The following is a 27,850-nucleotide window of genomic DNA, read 5'->3' on the forward strand; positions in this document are numbered from 1 at the left end:
AGAAACTGGTTACCCAAGTAAATGCAAAGCTTCCAAGTTTTATTTGAAATTTGATAAAACGCTTATATAAAAAATTTCAAAGCGATTTACATTTATAAAAATAGGATTATAGAAACATATAATAGACAGACAGAGACCGTGACTAACTAGAAATTCGGGTAAAAGGGTGGAACTACAATTTCATTAAAAAGAGGAACGAATAGGGGAAAACATTAAAGGAAGGGGTAGCTGCTTAGCTGGTTGCCAAAAAGGCTAATTTATAAACATCACAGAGTTCGTGTACCGTAATGTTTGTCTGTTGTTTTGGTCTTATTTATCAAAAGCGTCAAAATAAAGGGAACTTTTAAATCTTTCTAATACTGTTTCTTCTCTAAGATGGATTGGTAAGTGATTCCATTGAAGGGGAGCTGTAACTGAAAAAAATTCTGTTCGCCTCGTATTTATGACTTTTAAAGAAGAAATTGTAAGGAGTTGCTGGTTTGTAGGGATCTTAGAGTCCTGGAGTGAGAAATTGTCACCCTACCATCTAAACACAGTTTCATACTATATATACACACAACACAAGCAGTGCCTCTGCTGGGCTAGACCAGAGGTCCACCACGCCCAGCAGTCCACCCATGTGGCAGCCCACCAGGTCCAGCAATCCTCCATCCACACCCTTCCATTCCCCCCTCCATCAGGAAACCGTCCAGTCCCTTCCCGAACCCCAACACCGCACTATGTCCCACCACACCCTCCGGAAGCGCACTCCAGATGCCCACCACCCTCCGGGCAAAGAAGAACCCCGCCAGCACCAGCCCCGAACCCGTCCCCTCCCAACCCCTCCGAATGCCCTCTCGTTCCTGCAAACCCCGAAAGCCCGAAGAATCCGCTCCCCTCCACCCTCTCCACGATCCCAAGTCTCCTCCCCTCCAGGGAAAAGAGCCCCAGCCTCTCCAATACCCCAGCACACGAAAAGTCCTCCACACCCTCCATCAACCGTGTCGCTCCCCTCTGGACCCTCCTGAGCATCGCCACATCCCACTCAAGGCACAACGACCAACACTGGACGCAGCACTCCAGATGAATTTGATGTGTGAGCTTTAGTTATGGTGTTTCTATACAGAGTTGTAGGGTTTCTCATAAGAACATAAGAGCTGCCATCTCCGGATCAGACCTTCAGTCCCATCAAGTCCGGCGATCCACACACGTGGAGGCCCAGCCAGGTGTAACCTCTGATGGTTATCTATACATGTGCATCAGTGTTCTGTATCCAAGTAAAAGCCTTGATGACTGATGTTACTGATCTCAAATTTCAAACCCAAATTCATTCATAATTTTTTCTGTAAGCACAAATTGAAAATTCAATAGCAGGAAATGGAGGGAATTTCCTTGTGTGTTGTTGAGAATTGTAATTGCTACTTTAGCTCCCTTGGATATATGGAAATAAGGGACAATCAAGTTGCAGGTGATAGATTAAATTAGTGTAATAAAAATTGCTTCTAGGAGTTATTTTCAGCAGGTGTCATGGCAAAGAACCTGATGAAAAGAGAATAAATCTTAAAAGCTTGTCAAAGATTCATTAAGTTAATCCAATAAAAAAGGTATCATCTACATTCGACACCCGAATTTCACTGCGTGATGTTCAAATATTTCCTCAACACCAGGCCGCTAAAATGAATACATGGCTCGGAAAAATGATGTTAGAAGCTTCTTCTTATTTAGATTTTAGGAAATTACTAAAGACTCAATTATTTAATAGGCTGACATTGTAATGGTTTTACCTTTTCTTTTCTTTCGACCATGTTTGCATTCTATTCTTATGTTTTTTTTACCTGCATGGTTTGCATTTTTATCTTGATCAATTTTATTGAAATGTTTGTACCTTTATTCTGATCAATTTTATCAAAATGTATGTACTGCCTTTTATTGTATTTTATCGTGATTTTTACTGAAAATGTTTGTATGTATTGTTTTTCTCAAGCTGTGAGCCGCTTAGAACCTCCCCGGTATGGCAGCAATATAAATAAATTATTATTATTATTAATATCACATTTTTAGGGAAAGAGTGGCTTACCTCATCATGTCGTGTTCTTACATCAAGGATATCCCTCTTGGTAACTGACCAGTGGAATACTAATCCTGGCACGGCATTACCAAATGAGAACGGAGTCTGGTTACTAGTGATACCCATGACGTAAACTGGCATCTGAAGGCAGAGAAAGATGTTTTTGAAAACATTTGCAGAACCCCCCCCCTCCCCCCCACACACACACACACAATGCTGAAAATATACCTGGTGAATCTATTTAATTGGAATTAAAAAGCATGGCAAAGTAACTGCATGTGTTCATTGTAACCTCTCGGGCTGAACGGTTTTATAATTTTAGTATAAAGCAGATCACCAAAAGATCAGCTTATCAATTCATTTGTTACAATATTGACCACTGCATCAGTTTCTGACTGCACGGTGCTACAAGTGACGTTTTGATTTTGTACACTGCATTTGGAAAATATAAGGGTCCATTTGTGATTATCTCTAGGAAAAGGTGACTAAAGTCGCCAAAAACCAAAAATGAGGTTTTCATTTGCCATGCAACAGTTCATACCCCATCCTCTTATGTGAAAAATTGAACAAGTTACAGCTGTTCAAACATGTAACTTTTGCAGATTGCTTATTTATTTATTTTAGTATTTCTATACCATTTATAGCCTAAGTCAGTGTTTTTCAACCTTTTTACACCTATGGACCGGCAGAAATAAAATAATTATTCTGTGGACCGGCATTGGTCTGTGGACAGACGGTTGAAGAGCATGGGACTAAGTCGTGGGCCAGACCCCACCCATCTCTACCCAGTGTCCATCCCAGACCCATAATACTAATTGCACCTTGCACGTCCCGTGCTTCATCTGGAAGCCTTCCCTCTGATGTTACAACATCAGAGAGAAGGCTTCCGGTTCAGGCGCAGGATGCCCGAAGGAGCCACTGCCCGTGGCTTTGTGCACTGAATCAGTTAGGAAGAGGGAGCTGGCTCGAAGATAACGCCGCATCGATCGCACCGTGGACCTGCGGTTGAAGAACACTGTTTTGGGCCTGATGCACGTAATGGCCCTGTGGACCGGCAGGAAATTTCTGTGGACCGGCATTGGTCCATGGACCTGTGGTTGAAGAACACTGGCCTAAGTGATTTACATTCAATACTGAAGAAGCCAAAGGAAGGCCTCAGCGACGAAGAAAGCGCACACAACCATGGAGTCGTGAGGATAAGATGTCGAGTAATTAGCCACGAGTATGTTGTTCTGGAGTCACTGCATTGATAAATGTGCTACAAAAGTTTGTAGACTCGACACTGGCAATGTTTCGGCGTCTGTGCCTTTATCAAGAGTCTTGAAGATGTGGCACGGTGCACATGGACACAGTAGATGAAGCACTGGTGAAATGTCTATAGGAGCAGCAAAAGAACAAGTGTACCAAAGCTTTTGTAGCGTATTTATCAATAAAGTGACTCCAGAACAACATACCTAGGGCTGATTACTTTACATTCAGGTACTCAAGCATTTTCCTTATCTGTCTTGGTGGGTTTACACCTGGGGCAATGGGGGATTAAGTGACTTGCCCAGGGTCACAAGGAACATCGTGGGATTTGAACCCACAGCCTCAGGGTGCTGAGGCTGTAGCTCTAACCACTGCGCCACATAGGCCCAACGCATGAAAAATCTACCATTCTAAGCATTTTGGATCTACTACTTTAGTTACTTTTCCCCCCAGAGATGGTCTATTATTGAGAAAGACAAGGGGGAAGCCACTGCTTGCCCTGTATTGATAGAATGGAATACTGCTATACATTGGGTTTTGGCCAGGTACTATTGACCTGGATTGGGCACTGTGAGAACGGGCTACTGGGCTCGATGGACCATCGGTCTGACCCAGTAAGTCTATTCTTATGTTCCATCAGCATTCATACATCTTGACCTGGCCTTTTGCTATCTGAGCCTATATTCCTTAACAATTATCCCCTTGCCCTTACCCACAAGATGTTTTGCTATCATCACAAAGAGAAACAAGCTTTAGAAACTTCAGGAACATGGGATGTTCCCAATTACCTGTGTTCCAGTCTTCATTCTTGTAATAGGTGTCTGGATCCTGACGGCCTTAAGATACACAACTTCAACCTCAACCTTATCCTGCAAAAACAAAACCACCTCTCAGCTATTTAAGCCTATTAACAGAGGGCTGTACTAGGCATGTCTGCGATTATCACAGCTTTATTTGACGCCTTTTTAAGCTAATTTTCATTGTACTCACTAGTAAATTATATTTAGATATGACCGCTGCTGCCTGTCACTCACTTTTATTATGCTAATCTAATAAAAGTGCTGAGTCAGGGTGCTATATATCCGTCACACTAACATTAATCAGCACGTCCTCAGGCTAACATAATGGTTTCTTTGGATAGACAGAAAGCATTAACGAGATGAGAATTGTGTAACAAGCTTAACCTACACAATTTTTTATTATTAAAGTTTCAATGCTTATGTAGTGTTATATCAAGTTCTAGATAAAAAAAATAAATGCAGCAGATCATGAACTCAGTATAGAAAAGAATTTATAGGCATTATTACTCAGATTTCCACATCTCACAGTCTGCACAGAGGCAATCATATATGCATATGTCTAATAAATATATATAATATTCAATCTGGACAAAAAGTATAAGCTGCTTAATATTTCAAAAAGGTTATTAACCCTTTATTTGGCATTGTTGCTCAGAAGCAACACGTATTTCTATGGCTCTTATGGGAGATCTGCATCTCCAAATGCCAAATTGAACTTGTGGCTCGGTAATGCTATGCAAGAGGCTATTTCCTATTTTGATTTTATAAAACGGTTAAAAACACTTCTGTCTGATAGGCTGACATCTTAATGCATTCTGTTTTAAACTATCTTGCCTTTTTAATTGAAGTATTTTAATATCTGTCTGTTTTTATCTGTATGCTCTCTATTTGCACTGTATGTATCAACTTTTCCTGTTATGAACCGATTTGAACCTTTTTGGTATGGCGGTATATAAAAAATAAATTATTATTGCTTGGCACTGTTTGCTCTTGTTCAACATCAAGTTACATAAAGCAGCCGTTTCACCATCTGGCAATTAAAGGGTTAAACTGTTACCTGGGATACAACCACCAACTTTCCAGATTCTGCATCAACAGCTTGAACAACTCCCGTCACCGTTCCATTTCCAACTGCTAAGCCTTTCACAAGCCCATTACTATTTACTGACGCGATGCTCTCATCACCGATGGAGAAAATGATATTGGATTGAGGTTGTGGGCCTCCTTCTGATGTTATCTACGGATGCATAAAGAGAAAGCACTCAAAAGGTTGTATTCATCATCATCAGTTAATACAATTGACTGTTATCTTTTCATTGTACAATGTGACTCATTCTTAAGAAGAGAGCATTTAATTGGTTGACCTACCTATTGATTGAACTCAATTTATGCCTTTGTAAAAAAAAAAATAAAAATCTAAAACTGAAAGTTAGTTAAGCATGACTTGGTGATCTACCATAGCCAAAGATGATATCGATAATACTCATCTGAATACGGGTTTGTTGAATAAAAACTATGAATAGACAGGTTAAAATTCTGTTCATTACCTTTAAAATAAAACAGTTCATTCGGCAGCTTTTCTAGGTAGACTTCCAGACTGCTCCGATCGACACAGCAACGGTTATTAGCAATTCCCTCTATTCGCCAGATATTTTATGATTCAACTCGCAAGACAAGTTTTTTTTCAATCATGGCTCCCACACTGTGGAACTCTCTTGCCTCGAATATAAGGCAAGAATTTAAATCTGGCCTAAAATTTAAATCTGGCCTAAAAACTTTTCTTTTTAAAGATGCCTTGGACTTATAGATTTTGATATCAGCTTACTATAAGCCTACCTGTACTCCCTTATGGTTTTTTTTCCCCTTTCTCCACCCATTTTTTAAAATTTTATTTTATGAAATGATGAAACCCTCACTATTTTCCTTTAGTCTCCTATGAAGTTTCCCCTATTATTTTAAAGAGTCTGTGTTAACTTCCCTTTATAAGTATATTTGTTAGCTATGATTATATGTAAACCGCTTAGGCTATGCAATAAATGGTATATCAAGCCATAATAAACTTGGAGCTCCTTTTACAAAGGCGAGCTACCTGCTACCGCCTCCTTTTAAGCAGGTGGTAATTTTTCAGCTAGCGGGCGCTAATCTTGTGCGTGCCCTAAAACGCTAGCGCACCTTAGTAAAAGGAGCCCTTAAACTTGAAACTACAGTTGGAAGCATTAAACAGGCCTTACTTGGATCACGGCACCAATGATTAGTGTTACTTTTCTTGGTATCAGTCTAAAAGGTGGAAATACCTAAAAGAAAAATAATAGCACTCTTACAGACTGCATTTCTTGTCCTTCTAAAGTTAATGACAGAAAAATAGTATACGGCTCAGTAAGCTTTGCACAATACATATGGATTACATAAATCAATTCAATCATCTTTCCTTTAAAGACAGGTTCCCAATGCAATAAATTGTGTGTTCTCTAATGTATCCTGCTCAGTATAATTGGGCATTTCTCCATACAATCCATGAAAGGACTCGATTGCTACTGAGAAAATTACACAAAGGATTGATTTCTTAAAGCAAGAGTTTTAAAAGTACAGGCTAAGAAGTTTTTAGACGGTTATTCTGTAATAAGGCACGAACACAATTGTTTACTTGCAGACATTTTGACATTAGGAAGAATTTCAGAACTATTTACATGGCTGAAAGTTGCTCTTCCTCAATCTGCCTAAAATATGGTGGCATTCCATAAAATGCAAACATTTAGCTGCATTTAGGTAAGAATTCCTGGGGGTTTGTTGGAAAACAATATGCATATATTGTATTTTCAAATCTATGCACATTATGTGGAAAATTCCCCCCCCCCCCCTAAAGAAGGCGCACAGGAAAATATACAATCTAAAATCACAGAAAAAATTAAAACAGGAGTCGGATGACAGCGGCAGCCCCGGGAGACCCTTGAAACAGCACTCGTGTAGTGCGAAACATGTCGGGTCTGACTCCCAAGGTGGCTGAGATAAGTGAATATTTATACTTTTACTAAGTTCAGTATTTGCACTAAAAGAGTTTCGGTTGAGAAATATTTGAACACTTGTGACTCACTACTTTAAAATAACAAAATAAAAAATTAAATAATGGACTGCCGATGATGAGGCACCACACAGCCTTCCCGCTATAATAATAAATCTATTGCAGCGGTGGAGTGGTGGGGCTGAGGCGTCCTAAATAAAATATATAGGGATTTGAAACGTTTTGATCCAGTAGATACTTTTTTGAGAACGATAATTCTTTTACAAGCAGAACTTGAAACTTGAATTTATAACTGAGCAAAAAAGCATCTAACCAAGTAATATATGATTTGAAATTAAATAATTTACTTCAATTTGTTGTGGTGTAGAGTTGAGTCTCTTGCTCCCATAAACAGAAACAGAAGCAGTCAAGCTTGTCTGGCCTATGGACTCTCCATAGACTAAGAAGACAGCAGTACAGCCATCAAGGTCTTCAACAACTGGACTGCATAAGCATAAAGAAAGAAAATGCAAATGATTTAGTAAATCAGTTACTGAAATATTACTATGTAGATATGTATAGTTTAATATGCAAAGTTTTATGGGCTAGATATTCAGAGTGAATCCAGCTCGGGGCACATCTGCACATTACCACTAACTAGGCCCGATTGTATGAAATAGGACTTGTGGTAAAAATAGCACACGTTATCAATGTTAGCACACACATGTTCGACGGTGAGTCCCCTTTGGCAAGCTGCAACTTGTCTTAAGCATAGATTTTGAAATCCAAAAGAAAAATATTTTCATTATGCCTTACCTGAGACTACTGTGAACTTACCTCAGTGAAATTAACTGAGAGGCTGCTTTCAACTTCAAGTCCATGAAAGAAAAATATTTAGCCAGGAAGGGCTTCTTAGAACTATCCAGCACTCTAACATAGGCTTTTACCGTCTGTCCAATTTCCACCTGTGGCACAAATTCAAAATACTCAGTTTACTCAAATCTATATTTTTGATTATATTATTTTAGTGAAAGTTTCATTTTAGTGAAAGTTTAGGTATTATTTTAGTGAAAGTTTAGGTTCTGGAGCCTAAGCACCTTATGGCGATGTTCTGAGGTTGAGCAAATTCTGAGACAGTACTTAATGCCCATATGAATGAAAAAAATCAATTACTAAAGATAACCAAATAAGCATTTTTTTCCATGCCTGCTGCCCTGAGTACTTGCCCTCCCCCTTGATGATTACAAAATAGTGTAATTTGAAAAGTAATAGACCTTCCCCCAATAAAAAAAACATAGTTCTTTAATGAGAAACCAACGGATTCCTCTTGAGAAGTCACCATTACACAAAACGACAAAACAGAATAAACTACCCAAAACTCTGTCAGTCACTGAGAGAACATATAACCAAGCTTCACGGAGATAACATCTTTAAACTCACCAGAGACATTTCCATTCTATTGGGAGGGGGGAGGGAAGGGATAAACTGATTATCCTACCAAAATTCAAATTGGTGACCAATGGACTGCCCTGTTCCCAGTCAGGTCAATGAACCCACTATTTACAAAGACAAACTACAGACCTCACAGCATGATGGCTGAAACATCAGTTTCTACTAGACAAGACACAGCGAGACCCGGCCAGCTGCGTAAACCCCGAAACAACAGTCATCAAAGTGTTCCATTATGATCCAAGCTTTACATGACTCTGTTACTACTAAGGGCTCCTTTTACTAAGGTGCGCTTGCATTTTAAGCGCGCGCACGAAATGACCCCGCGCTAAACCGCGCGGTACGCTTCTAGAATAACATCAGCTCCATGCTGGCGTTCAGGTCTAGCGCGCGGGGCAATTTAGCGCATGCTATTCTGTGCGTTAAGGCCCTAACGCACCTTAGTAAAAGGAGCCCTAAGTTTCCAAGTTTATTTCGTGTTTGATCTACAATATTGGCATGTTGCATCTATGCAGTTTACAATCAAAACAAAGCTTTAAACCAAGGTAAGAAATGAAATTCCATCTTATACAATTAAAAGACAGCAAAAGATAAAGAATAAAATATAATTTAAAATTAAATTTTAATTTAAATTCTAATTCTACTATTTATCATTTCTATAGTGCTGCCAGATATATGCAGCACTATATATTAAACATGAGAGAGAAAATCCCTGTTACCTTATGTATATTTATTTATTTATTCAATTTTCTATATCGTTCTTAGGGGAGCTCAGAACGGTTTACATGAATTTATTCAGGCACTTTTTTTCCTTATCTGTCTAATATACCTGGGGAAATGGGGGGATTAAGTGACTTGCCTAGGGTCACAAGGAGTAGCGTGGGTTTGAACCCACAACCTTAGAGTGCTGAGGCTGTAGCTAGACCCCCAAGTAGTAAAACAGATTTTATGCTGCTTATCCTGGGAATAAGCAGTAGATTTTCACAAGCCATCCCAATAATGGCCTATGGGCTTCTCTTTTAGGAAATTATCCAAACCTTTTTTAAACCCCGCTAAGCTAACCGATTTCACCACATTCTCTGGCAACGAAATTCCAGAATTTAATTTCACTTTTACCACCAGCATAGATAAAACTAAGCCTAAAATTTAGAAACCCAATACCAAAAATATTATATGAAATCTAAGAAAATACTAACCTTGTCAACAACCCGAACATACAATTCTAGTATATCAGACACATAAATATCTGCTTTGGCGGGATCTGGAAACGCCAAACACAAGTCGTGAATTGTCACAGATAATGTTCCTGGGTGCAAAGGACGAACCTAGAAAGGTCATTAAAAGTTTTTTTTAGTTTGTTGTTATTTAACATCAAACTATAGCTTTTTCATAGCTCTAAATAAAAAAAAATAAAGGAAGAATCGAAAATTAAAAAAGGTAACTTGGGTGCTAGGTCAGAAAATTAAACTGTGATAGTATTTTATAAAAGGCCCATCAAACCGGGAGCGCTTCAACACCCATTTTCATTTCCCGTATGTTTTTCATTCAGAAGACCTTCGAGATTCAAGACGTGAGTTTGCTCCCGATGAAGGAGGTGGAGTCCTCCAAAACAGAGTTCTGTTGAGCATATTGCCTATTGGCACGCTGCTGAATTGATAGTCCAAAGAAAGTACTCTTTATTGTCAACTTTTGGACACATGTTTTTTATGAACGGGATTTTTGTTGTGGACATTTGATAAAGATTGTGGGATATATTTTTGAATTTTCACACGTCACAATTACACATTTTTTATTTGTGCACTTATACTGTGAGGTCCAGGGATGTTTCACAGCAAGTTACCCATTTGGGTAAATGAAAATTAAGAACTCTTTTTATGCAGGGGTTCCTGTGCAGAGCTAATTACACTTTGTTAGTATTACTATGCAATAGGTTGTGCAACGTAGTGATTCCATTTACAACAATTAAAGAGATTTGGGTAAGAACCCGGTAGTCACTGCTACTAAGTCTGCTTTTCAAGAATTAGAAAAAACTGTCAATATTAAACGGAATGAAACACCCTGGGCTCCAATATGGAATAATCCAATATATAAAATACAAGGATCAATTGTTAATTGGAAAATTTGGAAAAGAGCTGGTATTTGGCAGATTGGATACCATTTTCTGATATTGAGGAAAGGTATGGGCTACCTCAACATCAATACTATAGATCAGTGGTTCCCAAACCTGTCCTAAAGGACCCCCAGGCCAGTCGGGTTTTCAAGATAGTCCTAATGAATATGCATGGAGCAGATCTGCATTCCTGGCATCTCCATTATATGCAAATCTCTGTCATGCATATTCATTAGGGCTATCTTGAAAACCCGACTGGCCTGGGGGTCCTTTAGGACAGGTTTGGGAACCACTGCTCTAGATGGATCCAACTTCTACATTGTATCATTATCAGTCCATCCTCAAATCAAGATACAGGAGAGGCAACCAGATTGCATATCGCTTTGCTCTACATCAGTGGTTCGCAACCCTGACCTGGGGACCCCCCAGCCAGTCGGGTTTTCAAGGTATCCCTAATGAATATGCATGAGAGAGATTTGCATATAATGGAAGTGACAGGTATGCAAATCTCTCTCATGCATATTCATTAGGGAAACCTTGAAAACCCGACTGGCTGGGGGGGGTCCCCAGGACAGGGTTGAGAACTGCTGCTCTACATTATTGAACTGTAAAGGTGCAGCTGCCCAGTGGTATAAACGCTTGAAATTAAATATATGTAAGACACCTAAGGGGATACAGGGTACTTGGGAGTTTGGACTCAGTGGAAATTAGTTTGGAAAACAATTACCTCTTCATTACACTCAGCAAATTTAATGCAATCTTCCTTCTTCTTAATGCACAAGGCGCTATGGTCATGTAAAGATTCAATTGGTACACAGGAACATATGTTATTTAAATGTCCTTATGTGGCTTCTTATTGGGGTATACATTTGTCAACAATTTCAACCTTGCTATCTGTATCAGAGCCATTAACTTATCTGATAATTATATTGGGAAGGTTTGCGGTTAAAATCTTCATCAAGTTCTTATAAGACAATTATTAAAGAACTTAATAATGATAACAATAAAAACTATTTTAATTAATTGGAAGGATTTTCTAAATTGGAATATGTGGTGGAATATGTGGTGGAATATGTTGTGTTTGGAGAGTAAATATGAAAAAGTTTATGCAATTAAATGTGGCAATTTGGAGAAGTTTAGGAAAGCATGGGATTTCTTACTTAAGCTCAAGGATTAATATTATTATATTTAGTTTGGATTATGTTATGTAATCCTATGACATTTTTATTTTTCTAATATTGTGTTGATTTTTTTTTTTTGTGTGTGATTTTTTCTTCAAAATTTCAATAAAATATTTATTGAGAAAATTGTGGTCTTACCAAAGCAAGGCCCTGAGCTTCTTGATAAATTACATTGACAACACCTGAAATGCTGGTGTTGAGGAAAAAGTATCCAGAGCCATCATGGATGAATAGTTCTGCCTGGGAAAAAACAAAAAACCAAACCACAGAGCTGTAAAATTTCTATTTAATACAGACTTGAAAAATACAAACTATCTGCTGTACCACAATGTAACTTATCTTGAGCTATTGAGAAAAATTTGGGCTAAAATCCAAATCTGTTTCACTTAATAATTATTGGGCAGGGTAGAAGAAATATAGTACAGTACTTCCCCGATATTCGCGGGGGTTCCATTCTAGGAACCCCCGTGAATCTTGAAAAACCACAAATACAGTTTTTAGCGGAGAAGACAGAGGGCAGCCAGAGAGGCAGGAGAGAGCAGCCAGAGTGCCAGCAAATGAAGGAAACCACTCGCGTTATGCTCCGACCGCCTCTTCCTGCAGTAAAGTCGGGCCTCACCAATCAGGAGTTGCGTGTCAAAGCAGCTCCTGATTGGTGAGGCCCAACTTTAGTGCAGGAAGAGGCGGTCGGAGCATACCGCGAGTGGTTTCCTTCACTCGCCAGCACTCCGGCTGCCCTCTCCTGTCCGGTCATTTGTGGTCGGAAAATACCGTGAATGACCGGGACCGCAAATTGCTGACTGTGAATGACTGGGGGAGCACTGTATATCCATATATCACAGTCTTTTTCCACAATCCATGTAAAACACATTCCAAAATTAACTGCATACTAGTCATTTTATTATTTTTATTTGGTATGGATTAAAAATACTGCAGAATGAAAGCACTTGTAAATCAGTAAGAAAATTTTGAACTGTATATAGAAACAGAGAGAGAGAAAGTCAATGAAGTGACTTAAGAGAGGGGTTACGTGAGTATAGCGACACTGGTGGATGAAAAATTAGGCAGCAGAATTTTGAACAGATTGAAATGGAGAGAGATGGTTTAGAGCAGGGGTGTCCAACCTTTTGGCTTCCCTTGGCCGCATTGGCTGAAAAAAATGTTTCTGGGGGCCGCACAAATGCGCAAACGCTGCAGCAAGACAGAGGAGGGAGCCGGCAAGATGGTAAACACCAGGGGGCAGCAGAGTAAAACACTGCATCGCCCTTGACCAGGGCCGCACAAAATACTTCACAGGGCCGCATGTGGCCCTTGGGCCGCAGGTTGGACACCCCTGGTTTAGAGGGAGATCTGCAAGAAGCAAGTGGCAGTAGTCTTGTGTGTGAAGTGATGAGAGCATGGATATAAATTTTGGTAATGTGTTCAGAAATGAACAGATGGAACTTAAATTTCCTATGCTCCAATAAGAACCTGAAAGTAGCAACTGCAGGAGATACAAAGAAAACAGAAAGAGATATCAAAATAAATTATTTAAAGAAAACCCAAAACAGTTCTACTGGGAAATAACTTCAGTACAGTGTAACCAACATTACCAACTAAAGCTGAAACATAAATGTTCTGGAGAAAGTTACATAAGGACTCTGTGCAGTACACATATGGGAGAATTATGAACAGGCAAACATTAAAGGTACTGAATGGCCTAGGGCAGGGGTAGGTAATTCCGGTCCTCGAGAGCTAGAGGCAGGTCAGGTTTTCAAGATATCCACAATAAATATGCATGAGATAGATTTGCATCTCAAGGAGGCAGTGCATGCAAATCTATCTCATACATATTCATTGTGGATATCCTGAAAACCTGACCTGGCTCTGGCTCTCGAGGACCGGAATTGCCTACCCCGGACCTAGGGTAACCAGACATGTCCTCCTTTTGAGAACATGGCCGGGGGTCTGGATCGCTTTTCAAAACCTGGCACTTAGTCCAGGTTTTGAATAGCTTTCCTCAAAATCGCGCTTGCGAGCGCACACCCTCCTGCCCGACCAAGGGGTGGGGTGAAGATGGGTAGAAAGTAGCAACAAAAAGTAGCAAAAGAGGTTAAAATCAGTTCCCCAAGCTGGAAGAGTCCTGGCCCAGATGGACTGATCGTTTGGCTCAATTAACATTCCTTCACCAAGACAAGACAAAGTGCAAAAATGAACTGATCAGGCAGCCAGATTTGACAGCACACTGGCTAACAACAAAAATAATGCTTGTTTCCAAAGGGAGATGCCGAGAACCCATCCCCCAAATTACAGATCAATAAACTTGTCTATCCTACAATCTATAAGTTGTCCAGTACAATAGATGCCAAAACAGCATGCGATCTTATTGACTCTAGCAGCATCATAGGAATAGTACAAAAGGGCAGTTCTTGCTAAGTAAAGTCATCACGGCTGGTGCTAAGTAAAGTAGACTTCTCAGCCTAGCATGGATTGATTATAAGTTAAACAAGAGCAAAGTGGAAATGTCCAATCAGAATGGTGCACAAAAAAGTGTCTTTCAACTCATCTGATAAATCCAATGATCTTTATTCATCCAAACCAATTCAAACATCCAAAGCAACTCAATGACTCGACATGATCATGTTTCGGCCATCCGGCCTGCATCAGGAGTCTTAGGAGTCTTTGGGTATCAAATGGTCTTTAAAATAACAAGTGGACTAAAGTAAAATGTTCATGCCGTTGCTCCAAATCTATAGCACTGCAAAACAACTCGGATGGCCGAAACATGATCATGTCGAGTCATTGAGTTGCTTTGGATGTTTGAATTGGTTTGGATGAATAAAGATCATTGGATTTATCAGATGAGTTGAAAGACACTTTTTTGTGCACCATTCTGATTGGACATTTCCACTTTGCTCTTGCTTGTTCGATTTTTGTGGAATTGGTTCCCCTGTTTTATTGTGCTTGATTATAAGTTAAGCATCCCAAATAAATTCTAATTTGATTTGGTGCATTATATTCCCAATGAAAATGTGGACAGCATGTAATTTCTAATATCAGGATCTGGCAAGGAATAATTCAAGGAGATTCCTTGTCATCACTTCTGTGTGGCACTTAATCCTTTGAGTTTACGTCTTAGTTCTTTGTATTATGGATTTAGCCTTAATCCTAGAGCTAGCGAAGACCAAAGATAACATCACACCTGCTGTTTGTAATGATTTGAAGCTCTACTGTCCCAGTGATCAGCATTACGTTGGAACAACTCTGATTAGTGAAAAAGCTTTTGCATTACATGACTTTGGCCAGGGCAAATTTACTAAAGCAACATTCCTAGGGAAAAACCGAGTAAAACTGAAAACATCTTTCACTGATGATTTGTCTCATCAAGAGTATATCAAAATTGTGTTAAGAATAAATAAAGTACAAAGAACAGGAGGAACTGCAAGACCAAACAGAAAAATATAAATCTATCCCCCCCCCAAAATAAGAGATGACCAGAGAATATGCTGATATCCACAAAGTAAATTGGCAAATTTTTCAAAAAACAATTCAAATAAGGAATTCAAAATGCAATATTCAGCATACAATCCTTGCTTCTGCTTTCCTTTATCTCCTTAATTAGCTTTAGTTCATATCAAATATTCAAATGTCTTTATTTTCTCCAACATTGTAGACTAGAGTAGTCTGAAATAGAATAAGACGACTCATCTTCTATCATTAGAGATAAGTAGGAGTAGATCTCAGCGGCTGCATCAAGATAAATCTTATATGATACAGACAGACTATTGTGTAGCTAGCCTCCTCATCAGTCCGACTCCAACCGCCTCCAATTTTTAACTACATTTTTTCTCCTTTTAAATATATTTTTTGTTTATAATTTAATTTAATTCCATTTATATTTAGTTCATTAACTTATCTTAAATATATAGCTGAACGGGGCTCCAACATAGATCCATGTTTAGCTACGCTGTTTCAAGGGGTGACCCCTTGTTAACAGACCCGCTGCCAGCCTTCGTTTGGAACGTTTGGTATGAACTAAAGCTAATTAAGGAGATAAAGGAATGCAGAAGTAAGGATTGTATGCTGAGTATCAGAGAACATGCTGGACTTTCCTGGTGTCCAACAGGCTCCGAGTGATGAGTTTCAGAATGATATCTCTTTAAAAACAGTTTTCTGAGTTAGGCTGTTTATTTTTGTAATTCACTTGTCTGCGGATATGCTCCTACTGAAGAGCATCATTACAATTTTATTCAGCAGTGCAGGCTACGAGATGGCAGAAAGTATTACATAAATTTTTAAAAAGCAAATAAAAATACATATTTAATGCAGTGTACGTTAAGAGGTTTTCTTCTATTCAGTGCCTATACCGAAAATGCTTTGAAAATACAGCATACAAAGTGAAAGCAATATTTCCTACCTGGACATTGGGATTGTTGTAAACACTGATACTTCTAGGGCTCACTTTCACATCTTCTACAAGTATCAGCTCAATTGTTGTAGCAACTGGAATAAGAGGCTCAAACTGAAAAGGGGGGAAAAAAATGTACAAATAAAATCAAGAAGTTTTGTAAATGCAAATATGAAACATGGATTAGTTGTATGGACAATGATGGTGTGCATGGTCCTATATCTCATGTGGTCCGTATAATCCTACACACCCTTTATGCGTGGGATCTCTTCACAGAGAAAGGTAAGGGAGGGTTATTGGGGTGGGCAGACTTGGTGGGCCGTGGCCCTTATCTGCCGTCTATTTCTATGTTTCTATGTTTCTAATTGCCCAGATTAGAGAGTATACTGAAGTTTTGGAAGGAATTATCAATCTTTTTCTGTACCATACTGGGACAGACCGAAGGTCCATCAAGCCCAGGATCCTCTTTCCAACAGGGGCCCACCCAGGTCCCAAGGATCTAGCTCAGGGGTGGGCAACTCCGGTCCTCGAGGGCCTGAATCCAGTCGGGTTTTCAAGATTTCCCCAATGAATATGCATTGAAAACAGTGCATGCAAATAGATCTCAAGCATATTGATTGGGGAAATCCTGAAAACCCGACTGGATTCAGGCCCTCGAGGACCGGAGTTGCCCACCCCTGCTTTAGCTAGATCCCAAGTAATAAAACAGAATAAGCAGTGGATTTCCTCAAGACATCTCAATAATGGCCTATGGGCTTCCCCTTTTAGGAATTTATCCAAACCTTTTTTAAACTCCGTTAAGCTAGCTGATTTCACCACATTCTCCGACAACAAATTCCAGAGTTTAATTACATGCTGTGTGAAGAAATATTTTCTCTGGTTTGTTTTAAATCTGCTACTTAGAAACTTCATTGTATGCCCCCTAGTCATGGTATTTTTGGAAAGAATAAACAAGCGATTCACATCTACTCCTATCTACTCCACTTAATATTCTAAAGAACCTCTATCATATCACTCCTGAGTCATCTCTTCTCAAAGCTGCAGAGGCCCTAGCCACTTTAGCCTTCCTTTTATCATTTCGTTGCCCTTTTCTATATCTTTTCTAGTTTTGCTATATCTTTTTTGAGATACGGCGACCAGAACTGCACACAGTATTTGAGGTACAGGATGGATATATGATCTTTCCTTAACAGGAAAGAAACTGAATCTTCCCTTGTAAACAAATGGGAAGTGACCAAGTATTCTGTTTGGGTTTCTCTACATATTTTGCTGAAAAGCCTGTAGATCAGGGGTTTCAGGATTTCTCCAATGAATATGCATGCACTGCTTTCAATGTATATTCATTGGGGAAATCCTGAAAACCCAATTGGATTGTGGCCCTCAAGAAGGGACTTTGAAATCCCTACTATAGATGTAGCTATTTAAAGATTCCAGTGTGAGATCTTGATATGATTTGCAAGTAGGAAGAGAAAACATGTTCCTCAAAGCTAAAGAATGGGAAAGCCGGTGTCAGGATGGTAAGCTTGGTAAGAGCATCTGATGTGACCACGTGGAACAGAATTCATCGAGATAATGAATTAGCCAAATGATAATATTGTGAATAGTCTCAGCATAGGATCAAAAATGCTGCATCAGCTCACAATTTTGCTAACACAGGAAAAAGTGGAGCCACTCAGTGGACATTCAGCATTTAAAAATCTTCCTCCACTCAGTTGCGACAACATACTGCCAACATGTGGTAACATAGCTATAATAGCTGTCCAGAGATGCTCTTTATTTGGAGCATCTCCCTCGTGTGTCCCCAAAGGAGTTCCAGGGATTTTTAGAACGTGTTATTTTGTTGGGGAAAAAAAACAATATTGCATTGTTGGATTGTACCAGATTCCTCCCCCACTGTCTCATTGGCGTGCTCTCATGATACATCGAGCTTCTATGGAGCGACTCTCTTTGACACTTTGGACACCTCAGGGACGTTTGTTTTGTTCCATTTGGGAGCTCTTTTGGCTCACATTGACTCATAAAGCTCGTAGTCGTTTATTGAAGCCATGATTTGTTATGCATTCTGAAAGATGGATTGTTATGTTTGTGTGGGGTATTTAGGTGGGAGGGTGGGGAGATGCTGTACTTGCAATGTGTATTTTTTTTGTTGTTTTTGATGTGTTTGGTTGTATGCAACATAAAAAATCTTCCTCACCTTTAAATTTAAGGGATCCACTGTTGGGATGAAGATATATTGGAGCTAAGTGGATGTTTGCTATTTTTGAATGGGTTGTCCTTGCTTTTTCTACTTCTTCTAGCACGGTTGTGCTTCCTTACGTGGAGGCTTTTTTTTTTAAATAACCAATGATGGAGGAATGGTAACCTCTGGCATTTTGTTGGAGTTTTTTGAAGCACTCTGAGGTCTTTTTTCTCCACGATTTGTATGTTGTATTGAAGCGGGACTCCCACTGAGGATTATAGTCGGAAGCATTGTTCTTGGTTGGTATTCTGAGTTTTGATGCTTCTTGCTCTTATTTATTTGTAGTTACAAATACGAGGATAAATCAAAAGTAAAGGCAAAATACATTTAAGAACATAAAAATTGCCGCTGCTGGGTCAGACCAGTGGTCCATCATGCCCAGCACCCTAACCGAGACTAGCCCTACCAGCGCCCGTTCTTGTTCAGCAGGAACTTGTCTAACTTTGTCTTGAATCCCTGGAGGGTGTTTTCCCCTATCAAAGCCTCCAGAAGAGCGTTCCAGTTTTCTACCACCCTCTGTGTGAAGAAGAACTTCCTTACGTTCGTATGGAATCTGTCCCCTTTTAACTTTAGAGAGTGCCCTCTCGTTCTCCCTACCTTGGAGAGGGTGAATAACCTGTCCTTATCTACTAAGTCTATCCCCTTCAGTACCTTGAATGTTTTGATCATGTCCCCTCTCAATCTCCTTTGTTCGAGGGAGAAGAGGCCCAGTTTCTCTAATCTTTCGCTGTACGGCAGCTCCTCCAACCCCTTAACCATCTTAGTCGCTTTTCTCTGGACCCTTTCGAGTAGTATCGTGTCCTTCTTCGTGTATGGCGACCAGTGCTGGACGCAGTACTCCAGGTGAGGACTCACCATGGCCTGGTTCAGAGGCATGATAACCTTCTCTGATCTGTTTGTGATCTCCTTCTTTATCATTCCTAGCATTCTGTTTGCCCTTTTTGCCACTGCCGCACATTGCGTGGATGGCTTCATCGACTTGTCGATCAGAACTCCCAAGTCCCTTTCCTGGTATGTCTCTCCAAGTACCGCCCCGGACATCCTGTATTCGTGCATGAGATTTTTGTTACCGACATGCATCACTTTACACTTATTACATTACATTAGTGATTTCTATTCCGCTTATACCTTGCGGTTCAAAGCGGATTACATAAGAAGAAGCTGGACATTTCCAGGAGGGTACGTGACATTTAGGGTAAGACATAGTTACAGAATGAGTATAGACTTGGTAACATTGGATGAGAGCAGTTATATTACATTACATACCAAATCTTTTTCCAGGCGTTGGTAGGTAATAAATCGGTAGGAAGAATTAGGTTTTTTATTTATTTATTTATTTTTTTTTGGTCGGTTGAGGATATGGTGTCAGGGAGTGGGTAACCTGGTCGGTGTATGTGGAAGAGGAGATTAGGTGTTTTGAATATGCTTTTTGAAAAGTAGCGTTTTGAGTTCTTTGCGGAATGCTTTGAAGTCAGATGTTGAGGTTAACAATCTGGTTATGGTGGGTTCGAGTTTTGCTGCATGCGTTGCTATAAGGTTATCGTAAAGCTTTGTACGATGAGTGCCGTTGAGTGGTGGGTATGAGAATGGTGTCAGTGTTCTTCTTATTCTGGGTGGAAGGTTTCGGTGTAGGCGATCGATTAGATAGGCAGGTGCTGTACCGTTGAGTACTTTGAAGATTAGACAGTATAGTTTGAATTGGATTCTGGCTCTGATCGGTAGCCAATGTGAGTCTAGGTAGGCGTTAGTTATGTGGTCATATTTTCCGAGGGAATAGATTAGTCTGAGAGCCGTGTTCTGAATGGTCTGTAGTTTTTTGATCATTTTTGTAGGACATGGTAGATATAGGATATTGCAGTAGTCCACAAGTCCTAGTACCAGGGATTGAACAATGATCCTGTAGTGTTCTTTGTCGAAGAATTTCCTTATTTTTCGTAAGTTGCGCATTGTGAAGAATGCTTTTTGGGTAGTTTTGTTGATTTGAGTCTGCATAGTGCAGCATCTATCTATCAGCACTCCCAGGATTTTGAGGGAGGTCTGCCATGTCGATGCCCATTCCTCGAGCCTGATTATGTCACGTTGTAGATCTTCGCAATCCCCCTGCAATTTCACCACTTTGAATAACTTTGTATCGTCTGTGAATTTAATCACCTCACTTGTCATACCTATGTCCAGATCGTTTGTAAAGATGTTAAAGAGCACGGGTCCAAGCACTGAGCCCTGCAGCACCCCACTGGTGACGCTCTTCCAGTCCAAGTATTGTCCATTTATCCCCACTCTCTGTTTCCTATGCTCCAGCCAGTTTTTAATCCACGTATTTCACCCTAGATTCCATGGCTCACAATTTTCCGAAGTAGTTGTTCATGCGGAACCTTGTCGAACGCCTTCTGAAAATCCAGATATACAATGTCGACTGGATCGCCCTTGTCTATCTGTTTACTCCCTCAAAGAAGTGCAGCAAGTTCGTCAAACACGATCTGCCTTTGCTAAAACCGTGCTGACTGGTTCTCATTAGCCCATGTCCGTCAAGGTGATCAATGATGCTGTCCTTTATCAGTGACTCTACCATCTTTCCCAGTACTGAGGTCAGACTCACCGGTCTGTAGTTTCCCGATCTCCCCTCAAACCTTTCTTAAAGATCGGTGTAACATTCGCTACCTTCCAGTCTTCTGGAATCTTTCCCGATTTGATCGACAGATTGGCTATTAGTTGAAACAGTTCTGCTATAGTCCCTTTCAGTTCCTTGATGACCCTTGGATGGATGCCATCCGGTCCCGGGGATTTATCGCTCTTAAGCCTATCAATCTGCCTACACACCCTCCTCTAGACTGACCGTCAATCCTGTCAGCTTTCTGTCTTCATTTCCAGCATAAAGCCTGATAGGTTCCGGTATGCTGTGTACATCTTTTTCGGTAAATACAGACACAAAAAATGTGTTCAGTTTGTCGGCAAATTACCTTGTCCTCTTTTAGCGCTCCCTTTATTCCATGGTCATCCAACGGTCCCACCACTTCCTTCGTGGGTCATTTCCCCTTAATATATCGAAAGAGCGTCTTAAAGTTCTTCGCCTCCTGAGCTATTTTTTTGCTCGTAGTCTCTTTTGGCCAGTTTTACCGTCTTATGGCACCTGCGTTGATGTTGTTTGTTCTTGTTCCAGTTTTTGACCTTTTCCATTTCTTAAATGAAGTTTTCTTGTCTCTGATCTCTTCCTTCACCTCTACAGTGAGCCACGCCGGTTCTTTGTTCTTTTTCCTCTTGGATCCCTTGTTGATACACGGTATATATAGATTTTGCGCCTAGGTGACTGTGTCCTTAAAAAGGGACCAAGCTTTCTCTAGCGTTTTTTACAGTGCTTATCCTCTTCTTAATCTTCTTCCCTACCATGAGTCTCATCCCTTAATAGAAGTAATAGTGAGCAATTGAGCATATCACTTCTCCACCTAGTCTCCATGCAAGACAACACATTTGTTATATTGTTCATCTAGGTTCTGCATTCCTGCAAAGAAGTTTTTCGGCTGCTCCCGAAGCTAGGTAAGCACTGCTCCCTTTACTTCAACATGCTTTGTATTTTGATCTTTGGGTCACAGTGATGCACTCATGTCTCACTGCCGGTGACAATTCTCTCCAGAATACTCGGATCTTCTTTATACCATCTTAGGAACTGGATCTCAATCTCCACACACTGTTGCTTGTGCAGATCAGTAAGTTGTTTGGGAACCTTTTGTGCATAGACTTTCCTGTATCCCAAGTCATCATGTATTATGGCAAATGCAGAACCATAACTGAAATCCAAATTGCAGCCAACTGAGACACTTATCTCTCAGTCTTCTCTAATCAAAGCATCCGCCCTGTCAATGTGCTCCTGTGTGCGCAATATTGATAGGCGGCCAGAACGACCTTTATCAGTTATACCTGTTCGTCCCATTCTAAACCTTTTTACCCACTCATAAACCTTTCATCAGTTCATGGTGCCATGTCCATACTGAATCAATATCTTATGGCAAATTTCTACAGATTTCAATCCCTCTGCCTACAGAAAGCGCACTATTGTCAGTGCAATCTTGCAATGGAGTGTCCATGTTTCTGACCTCTTGGCTGTCACATGACTAAAGGCTGAGTGCTGCATTGCGCAAAGACAAACTATCCAACAGGCAATGTACGACTACATATGTTGCATTTTGCTAGCTCTGTTCCAATTATTGAGTAATTTAACAATTGCCTTTAATTTCTGATTCACCCTCATGATATCCTATAACAGAATCTAGGTGCTTATATGCAATTATATAATAGGGTCTCAACACTGTGCCCAGAAACTGGAACAGGACCAAACCTCAGCCAAGCTGCTCAAAGGAATCCACCACCTACTAGAAATAGGGAATACAAAATTGTGATCTCAGCCCTATAAGGGCACTGTGCAGCTGAAGTTGTTCTCTGTTTCCTCCTTCTAGTTGACAGACAAAACCCCACAGGTTTTTGGACTGGTCTGATGCCGATGCTAAGGAATTACTGCTTACCTGCATATGCCCAGCTAAATGAGGTCGCCCAAAAGGGAGGGTAAGAGTTTTAAAAAGATTTACAGAACTGGACTACGAGGTCACGCCCCTGCTGGCAGTCATATAGCAATTTCCCTGCCTTGTATGCTGAAGCAAACACAAGACTTTGTCTTCTCCACTCAAGACATACAGCTGGGGCAGAGATCTCTACCCTACCATAACACAAAGGGAATAAAATAAATCAATACAAAGATTCACTAGCTATTAAGGTATATCAAGAGGAAGATATGGCAGAATGCAGCTCTAGTCTTTCTCCATTAATCTTTTCCTATCGTGTGTCCTGGCTGACGGGACATTCCAAAAATGTCATTGCCATCGTATGTCTCATGGCATGGGACATACAGTACACAACAGGAACACAAAATATTTGAATTTATAGACTTATGACTTATTTACATTATGTTTACAATAGCTGTAAATGATAACGGTGAATAATGCAAAACTTTGCTAAAATAATTACGATCGGAACCAGCGTAATGTAAAATTTATTACGATAGGAAAAGGTTAACCTTCTCAGAGACCATCAATTAACAGACAAAACAAAACTGAGTCGGAGAGTGAAGAACCACATAAAACAAGACATCGCTAGACACCTTCCTGTAAGCCTCCTAATATTTTGAATATTTTATTGGAAGAAAGAATGATCTTGTAAAAGATACCATGGGTATATATGGAATATTAATACCCTACAAAATATAGTTAATACAGCAGCATGCTTTACAAACAACAGTATCCATGCTTTGCTACATTTGAATAAGTGGAACCGACGTTTCAGTCGTCGTGCTGTGGCTTTCTTCAGGGTATGGCTGTCTGCAGACCTCAAAGCATATCCTGCAAAATAAATACAGCATGATAACGGCAGAGAACTCCACAAGTTTTAGTACTTTATGTATTTTGGAGTGCCGCTTCTGAAGGCTCTTGAGCTATAAACTGTTTACATACGTTTCAAATTGTTGGAATGGTATGATGGAATTCTATGAAATTATGAGCTGAAAAATATCACTGAACCTGAAAGAGTTGCCTTTTGAAGTAAGAACTGGTTTGATATTTGTCAGTTCCACTTAATTCAGATCCAGCAAAACCCAGGCAACTGCAACAATTCTCACGTCAGACACGGAAGCCTTAAGAGAACACGTATACATGCACTTAATCTTTACACGGAAACCACCATACCGGTCTTTTCACATCAGCTGAATGGAGATGCGACAGCTGGTATCCAGTGGCAGTGGCAGTTATGGCAGCAGTTCCCGATTCATGATGGACAGAGATGATCTGCAAGCCTGAAATTAAGGAACCGAAAATGTAGACAATAAGGAGAATCTATTTAAGATTCCTTAAATTATTTAAAGGGGAGGAAGATTTTTTTTAAAGGCTATCTACAAGAGTAAATTGTGTGTAAGTGAATAAGTATGCGTGTGTCACTCATATACTGCGATGATTTACCATACACTTCCCCCTCCCCATTCGTGGTTTCTCCATTTGCGGTTTCAGATAATCGTGACTTTTTCTGGGGAGGGGGAAAATCAAAAAAACCAGTCTAAACTTTTAAAAACCCCATATTTTTTCTTTCCCTGCCGCCTTCCCGGCATTACCTGGTGATCTAGAGGGCTTTCGGGGCAGGAGTGATCTTCCTACGCTCCTGCCCCGTGCAGATCGCCATGAGGAAATGGCTGCTGGGAGTTCCCGTAGTCTCTCGAGACTACGTCGGGAACTCCCTACAGCCATTTCCTCATGGCGATCTGCACGGGGCAGGAGCGTAGGAACATCGCTCCTGCCCCGAAAGCCCTCTAGACCACCAGGTAAGGCCGGGAAGACGGCAGCGAGGTGGGAGTGGGACAGAGCAGGATAATCGCGATTTTTCACCATTCGCGGTCCAGCTCTGCCCGTATCCCTCGCGAATGACGAGAGAGAAGTGTATATGATTTTGAATACCATCACACAGATCTTAAAAATTATACATGCTTCTATTGGCAGCCAATGTGATCTAATGAATAATGGTGTCACATTACCAATTTTTTTTTTTTTTTTTTTTACAGTAGGAGTCTGTACAATTGCTTTTTCCTTGGGCCTGACCTCCAAGGTGGACCCTAGCATCTGCTGACAATGATTTGGGTTATTCTTCCCAATGTGCATCACTTTGCATTTGTCCACATTAAATTTCATCTACCATTTGGATACCCAGTCTTCCAATTTCCTAAGGTCTACCTGCAATTTTTCACACAGTATTTAGGCAGTATAATCAAAGTCTGATTTTTTTTCTACCCAAAAAGTATGCTTATCTCTGATAGCTATATTGTATCCTTACAGCTCTTATACAAACAAGGATGCATTTGATAATTAGTAAGCCAGATTTTAACTTTACTGCATAGCTTCAATGAAGTGTATTGATTTTTCAATTATTTTTCCTTTCCTTTCGTTTTTCCCTTGAATGTCTTACTTACTATCAAATAATTTGTATTTCATTTCCCTACTTTTTCTTGTGTTGAATGGGTTTGTCATGTTAGTCCTTAGTCTTGCAAGACTTAGTTTTTGTCATTTGCTGTGTTGTTCCCTAAATTTTGTAATTTTTAGTGATATGTACATCGCTTAGAATTCTGATTAAGCGATTAATCAAATCTTTATTAAACTTGAAACTTGATCTGTAAGATCCTCAGTTCCTGTGACTGTAAAATAAGACGAGTCTATCTGGACAAAGGGCACCACAGTGCATAAAACCAAATCATTACCGCCAGTCTTACTGACCCTTACCATGCATTTTCTTCTGTTCACTTCCATCAGCTTTCAGACTTAGCTCCATTGGTGTGAAGGGATCAATACTAGCCAAGGAAGCTTTTGTAGATTCCCAGTTAATAGTCAAGGAACTGAAATTATCAAATCTACGCCCTTGATGGTCATAAGCTGCCAAGTCTAGTACTGGGTTGCGGTAATTTGAAACAGGCACCTGCCAAGAGACATTAGATTTTTAATAAAATGAAGACCATCACTATCCTGGCTCTGTCACAGCATACACAATTGTACTATGATTCTCATTGAGAATCAGTCTTAATTCCTAATCTTATCTTTCTTTATATTGTCTCCAACAAACATACTGCTTATTGAATACAGCCCACCCAAACAGGGAGATACTCCCTCAAGGTAGAACAAAGAAAAACACAGGGGAAGCACCTGTGGTGCTAAATCTTTTTATTCACTCAAGACCTGACATGTACGTGTTTCGGCCGTGAGGTCTGCCTCAGGGGTCTACAATAAAATGATGCAAAACATAAAAATCATATGTAATAATACAAAAAAATACAAGGAGTATATAATAAAACACAAAGACTTCATTTTCATAAAAACAGAACAAAATAGTACCATCATATTAAACATCTACACATCCAATGAACAGGTAAAGAAAGAGACAAAGCTTTTACAAGTGAGTAGCTGTGTGGAGGGGTGATGCCGACAATGGCTGGCTTCTGAGAAAAGAGTGGGGAGCGATGAGGGGAAGGGCGGAGTGGGTTGCAGTTAAAGAGAGACTGCAGCAAAGGTTTAAGTTTCAAGTTTATTTACACTTTAATATACAGACCATAGCTTAAAATATATATATATATTTTTTTTAAAAAGGGGGTAGGGAAAGGAAAAGTGAACATTAAATAGACAGAATACAATTACGAACACGAATTTCAGGGTGAAAGGGGAGGGAAAGATTGTAATTACATCATCAAAACAAATTTAAAAATTAGGTAAAGGGGGGGGGCGGAAAAAACCCACCAGGGAGGGGGATAGCTTCTTAAAAATGGTTTGTTTTATATACTCCTATGCTGTTAGAAAACGAAATTATTAAACGCTATGGTATGCGTCTTGGAATAAAAAGGTTTTTAGTTTAGTCTTGAATTTATCGAGTGAATTTTCTTGGTGGAGTTGAGGTAGTATGGCATTCCATAGAGTTGGAACTGTAACAGAAAATTTAGTATTTCTAGTGTAATAGAATACCTTGATAGAAGGAATGGTCAATAAGTTCTGGTCAGCTGATCTAAGAGTCTGTGTAGAACAATAGGGAACGATGAGTTTATTAAGAAAAGATGGTAAAGCGCGTAAGTTTGATTTTAAAGGCCAGCAGTACAATTTTATATGTGATATGATGTGATATGGGTAGCCAATGTGCTTCTCGCAGAAGAGGAGTGATATGATCATATTTTCCTATCCTATATAATAAAACCCTAGCCGCGCATGCGCACTCTTAACTGCGTGCTTCCATTATCCATAGGTCTGTGGCCGCAGGAGTGAGCATGCACGAGTCCCGAGCCTTACTTCTTCCCAGCACCTACCTACACTCGCCGACAGGACTGGCCGCCAGCGCTGGACTCTCTGCCCTCCACAATATTCGGCTCCTATCACCAGCCGCACCAGTGTCGGAGAAGGCTTCCGACACTGGCGGGGATCAAGAGGAGCTGCGGCGACACCTCGCGGAAGGGAAGCGCCGACAAAACACTCCAGCCACTACGTTCCTCGCGGTCCCGACTCCAAACCTGCCGATTCCAGCAGCACTCTACACACGCTGCTTTGGGGCCTTCTACTGCCCTGATTTGCTCTGCCGCATCTCTGATGATGTTATCAGGGACGTGCCAGAGTAAATCAGGGCAGTAGAAGGCCCTGAAGCAGTGTGTGTAGAGTGCTGCACACACTGCTGGAATTGGCAGGTTTGTCGGGACTGCAGGAAGGGAAACGCTACTGCTGCACAGGGAATTGGTGTGGGGGGAGGGAATGCTGCTGCTGTGGCTGCTGCACAGGAAAGTGGGGGGGAGATTGAAATGCTGCTGTACAGGGAAGTAGGGTGGGGGGAAATGCTACTGCAC

At 40.3% G+C, this 27,850-nt stretch overlaps 1 protein-coding gene across 1 annotated transcript in view; it reads right to left on the reverse strand.

The window, feature by feature from the left end:
- NUP210 (nucleoporin 210) overlaps positions 1-27,850 on the reverse strand; it is a 199,431-nt gene that overhangs the window by 69,291 nt on the left and 102,290 nt on the right. The window contains exons 17-27 of the mRNA XM_033925716.1: positions 25,761-25,953; positions 24,186-24,292; positions 16,230-16,334; positions 11,972-12,073; positions 9,739-9,867; positions 7,931-8,058; positions 7,462-7,597; positions 6,327-6,389; positions 5,153-5,332; positions 4,084-4,164; positions 2,057-2,188 (exon numbers count right to left, since the gene is read on the reverse strand). Coding sequence (XP_033781607.1) covers positions 2,057-2,188; positions 4,084-4,164; positions 5,153-5,332; positions 6,327-6,389; positions 7,462-7,597; positions 7,931-8,058; positions 9,739-9,867; positions 11,972-12,073; positions 16,230-16,334; positions 24,186-24,292; positions 25,761-25,953 — 1,356 coding nt within the window. The remainder of the gene's footprint in view (positions 1-2,056; positions 2,189-4,083; positions 4,165-5,152; positions 5,333-6,326; positions 6,390-7,461; positions 7,598-7,930; positions 8,059-9,738; positions 9,868-11,971; positions 12,074-16,229; positions 16,335-24,185; positions 24,293-25,760; positions 25,954-27,850) is intronic.

This window comes from Geotrypetes seraphini, chromosome 17 (genome assembly GCF_902459505.1).
Source record: "Geotrypetes seraphini chromosome 17, aGeoSer1.1, whole genome shotgun sequence".
In the NCBI taxonomy this organism is placed as follows: Eukaryota; Metazoa; Chordata; class Amphibia; order Gymnophiona; family Dermophiidae; genus Geotrypetes; species Geotrypetes seraphini.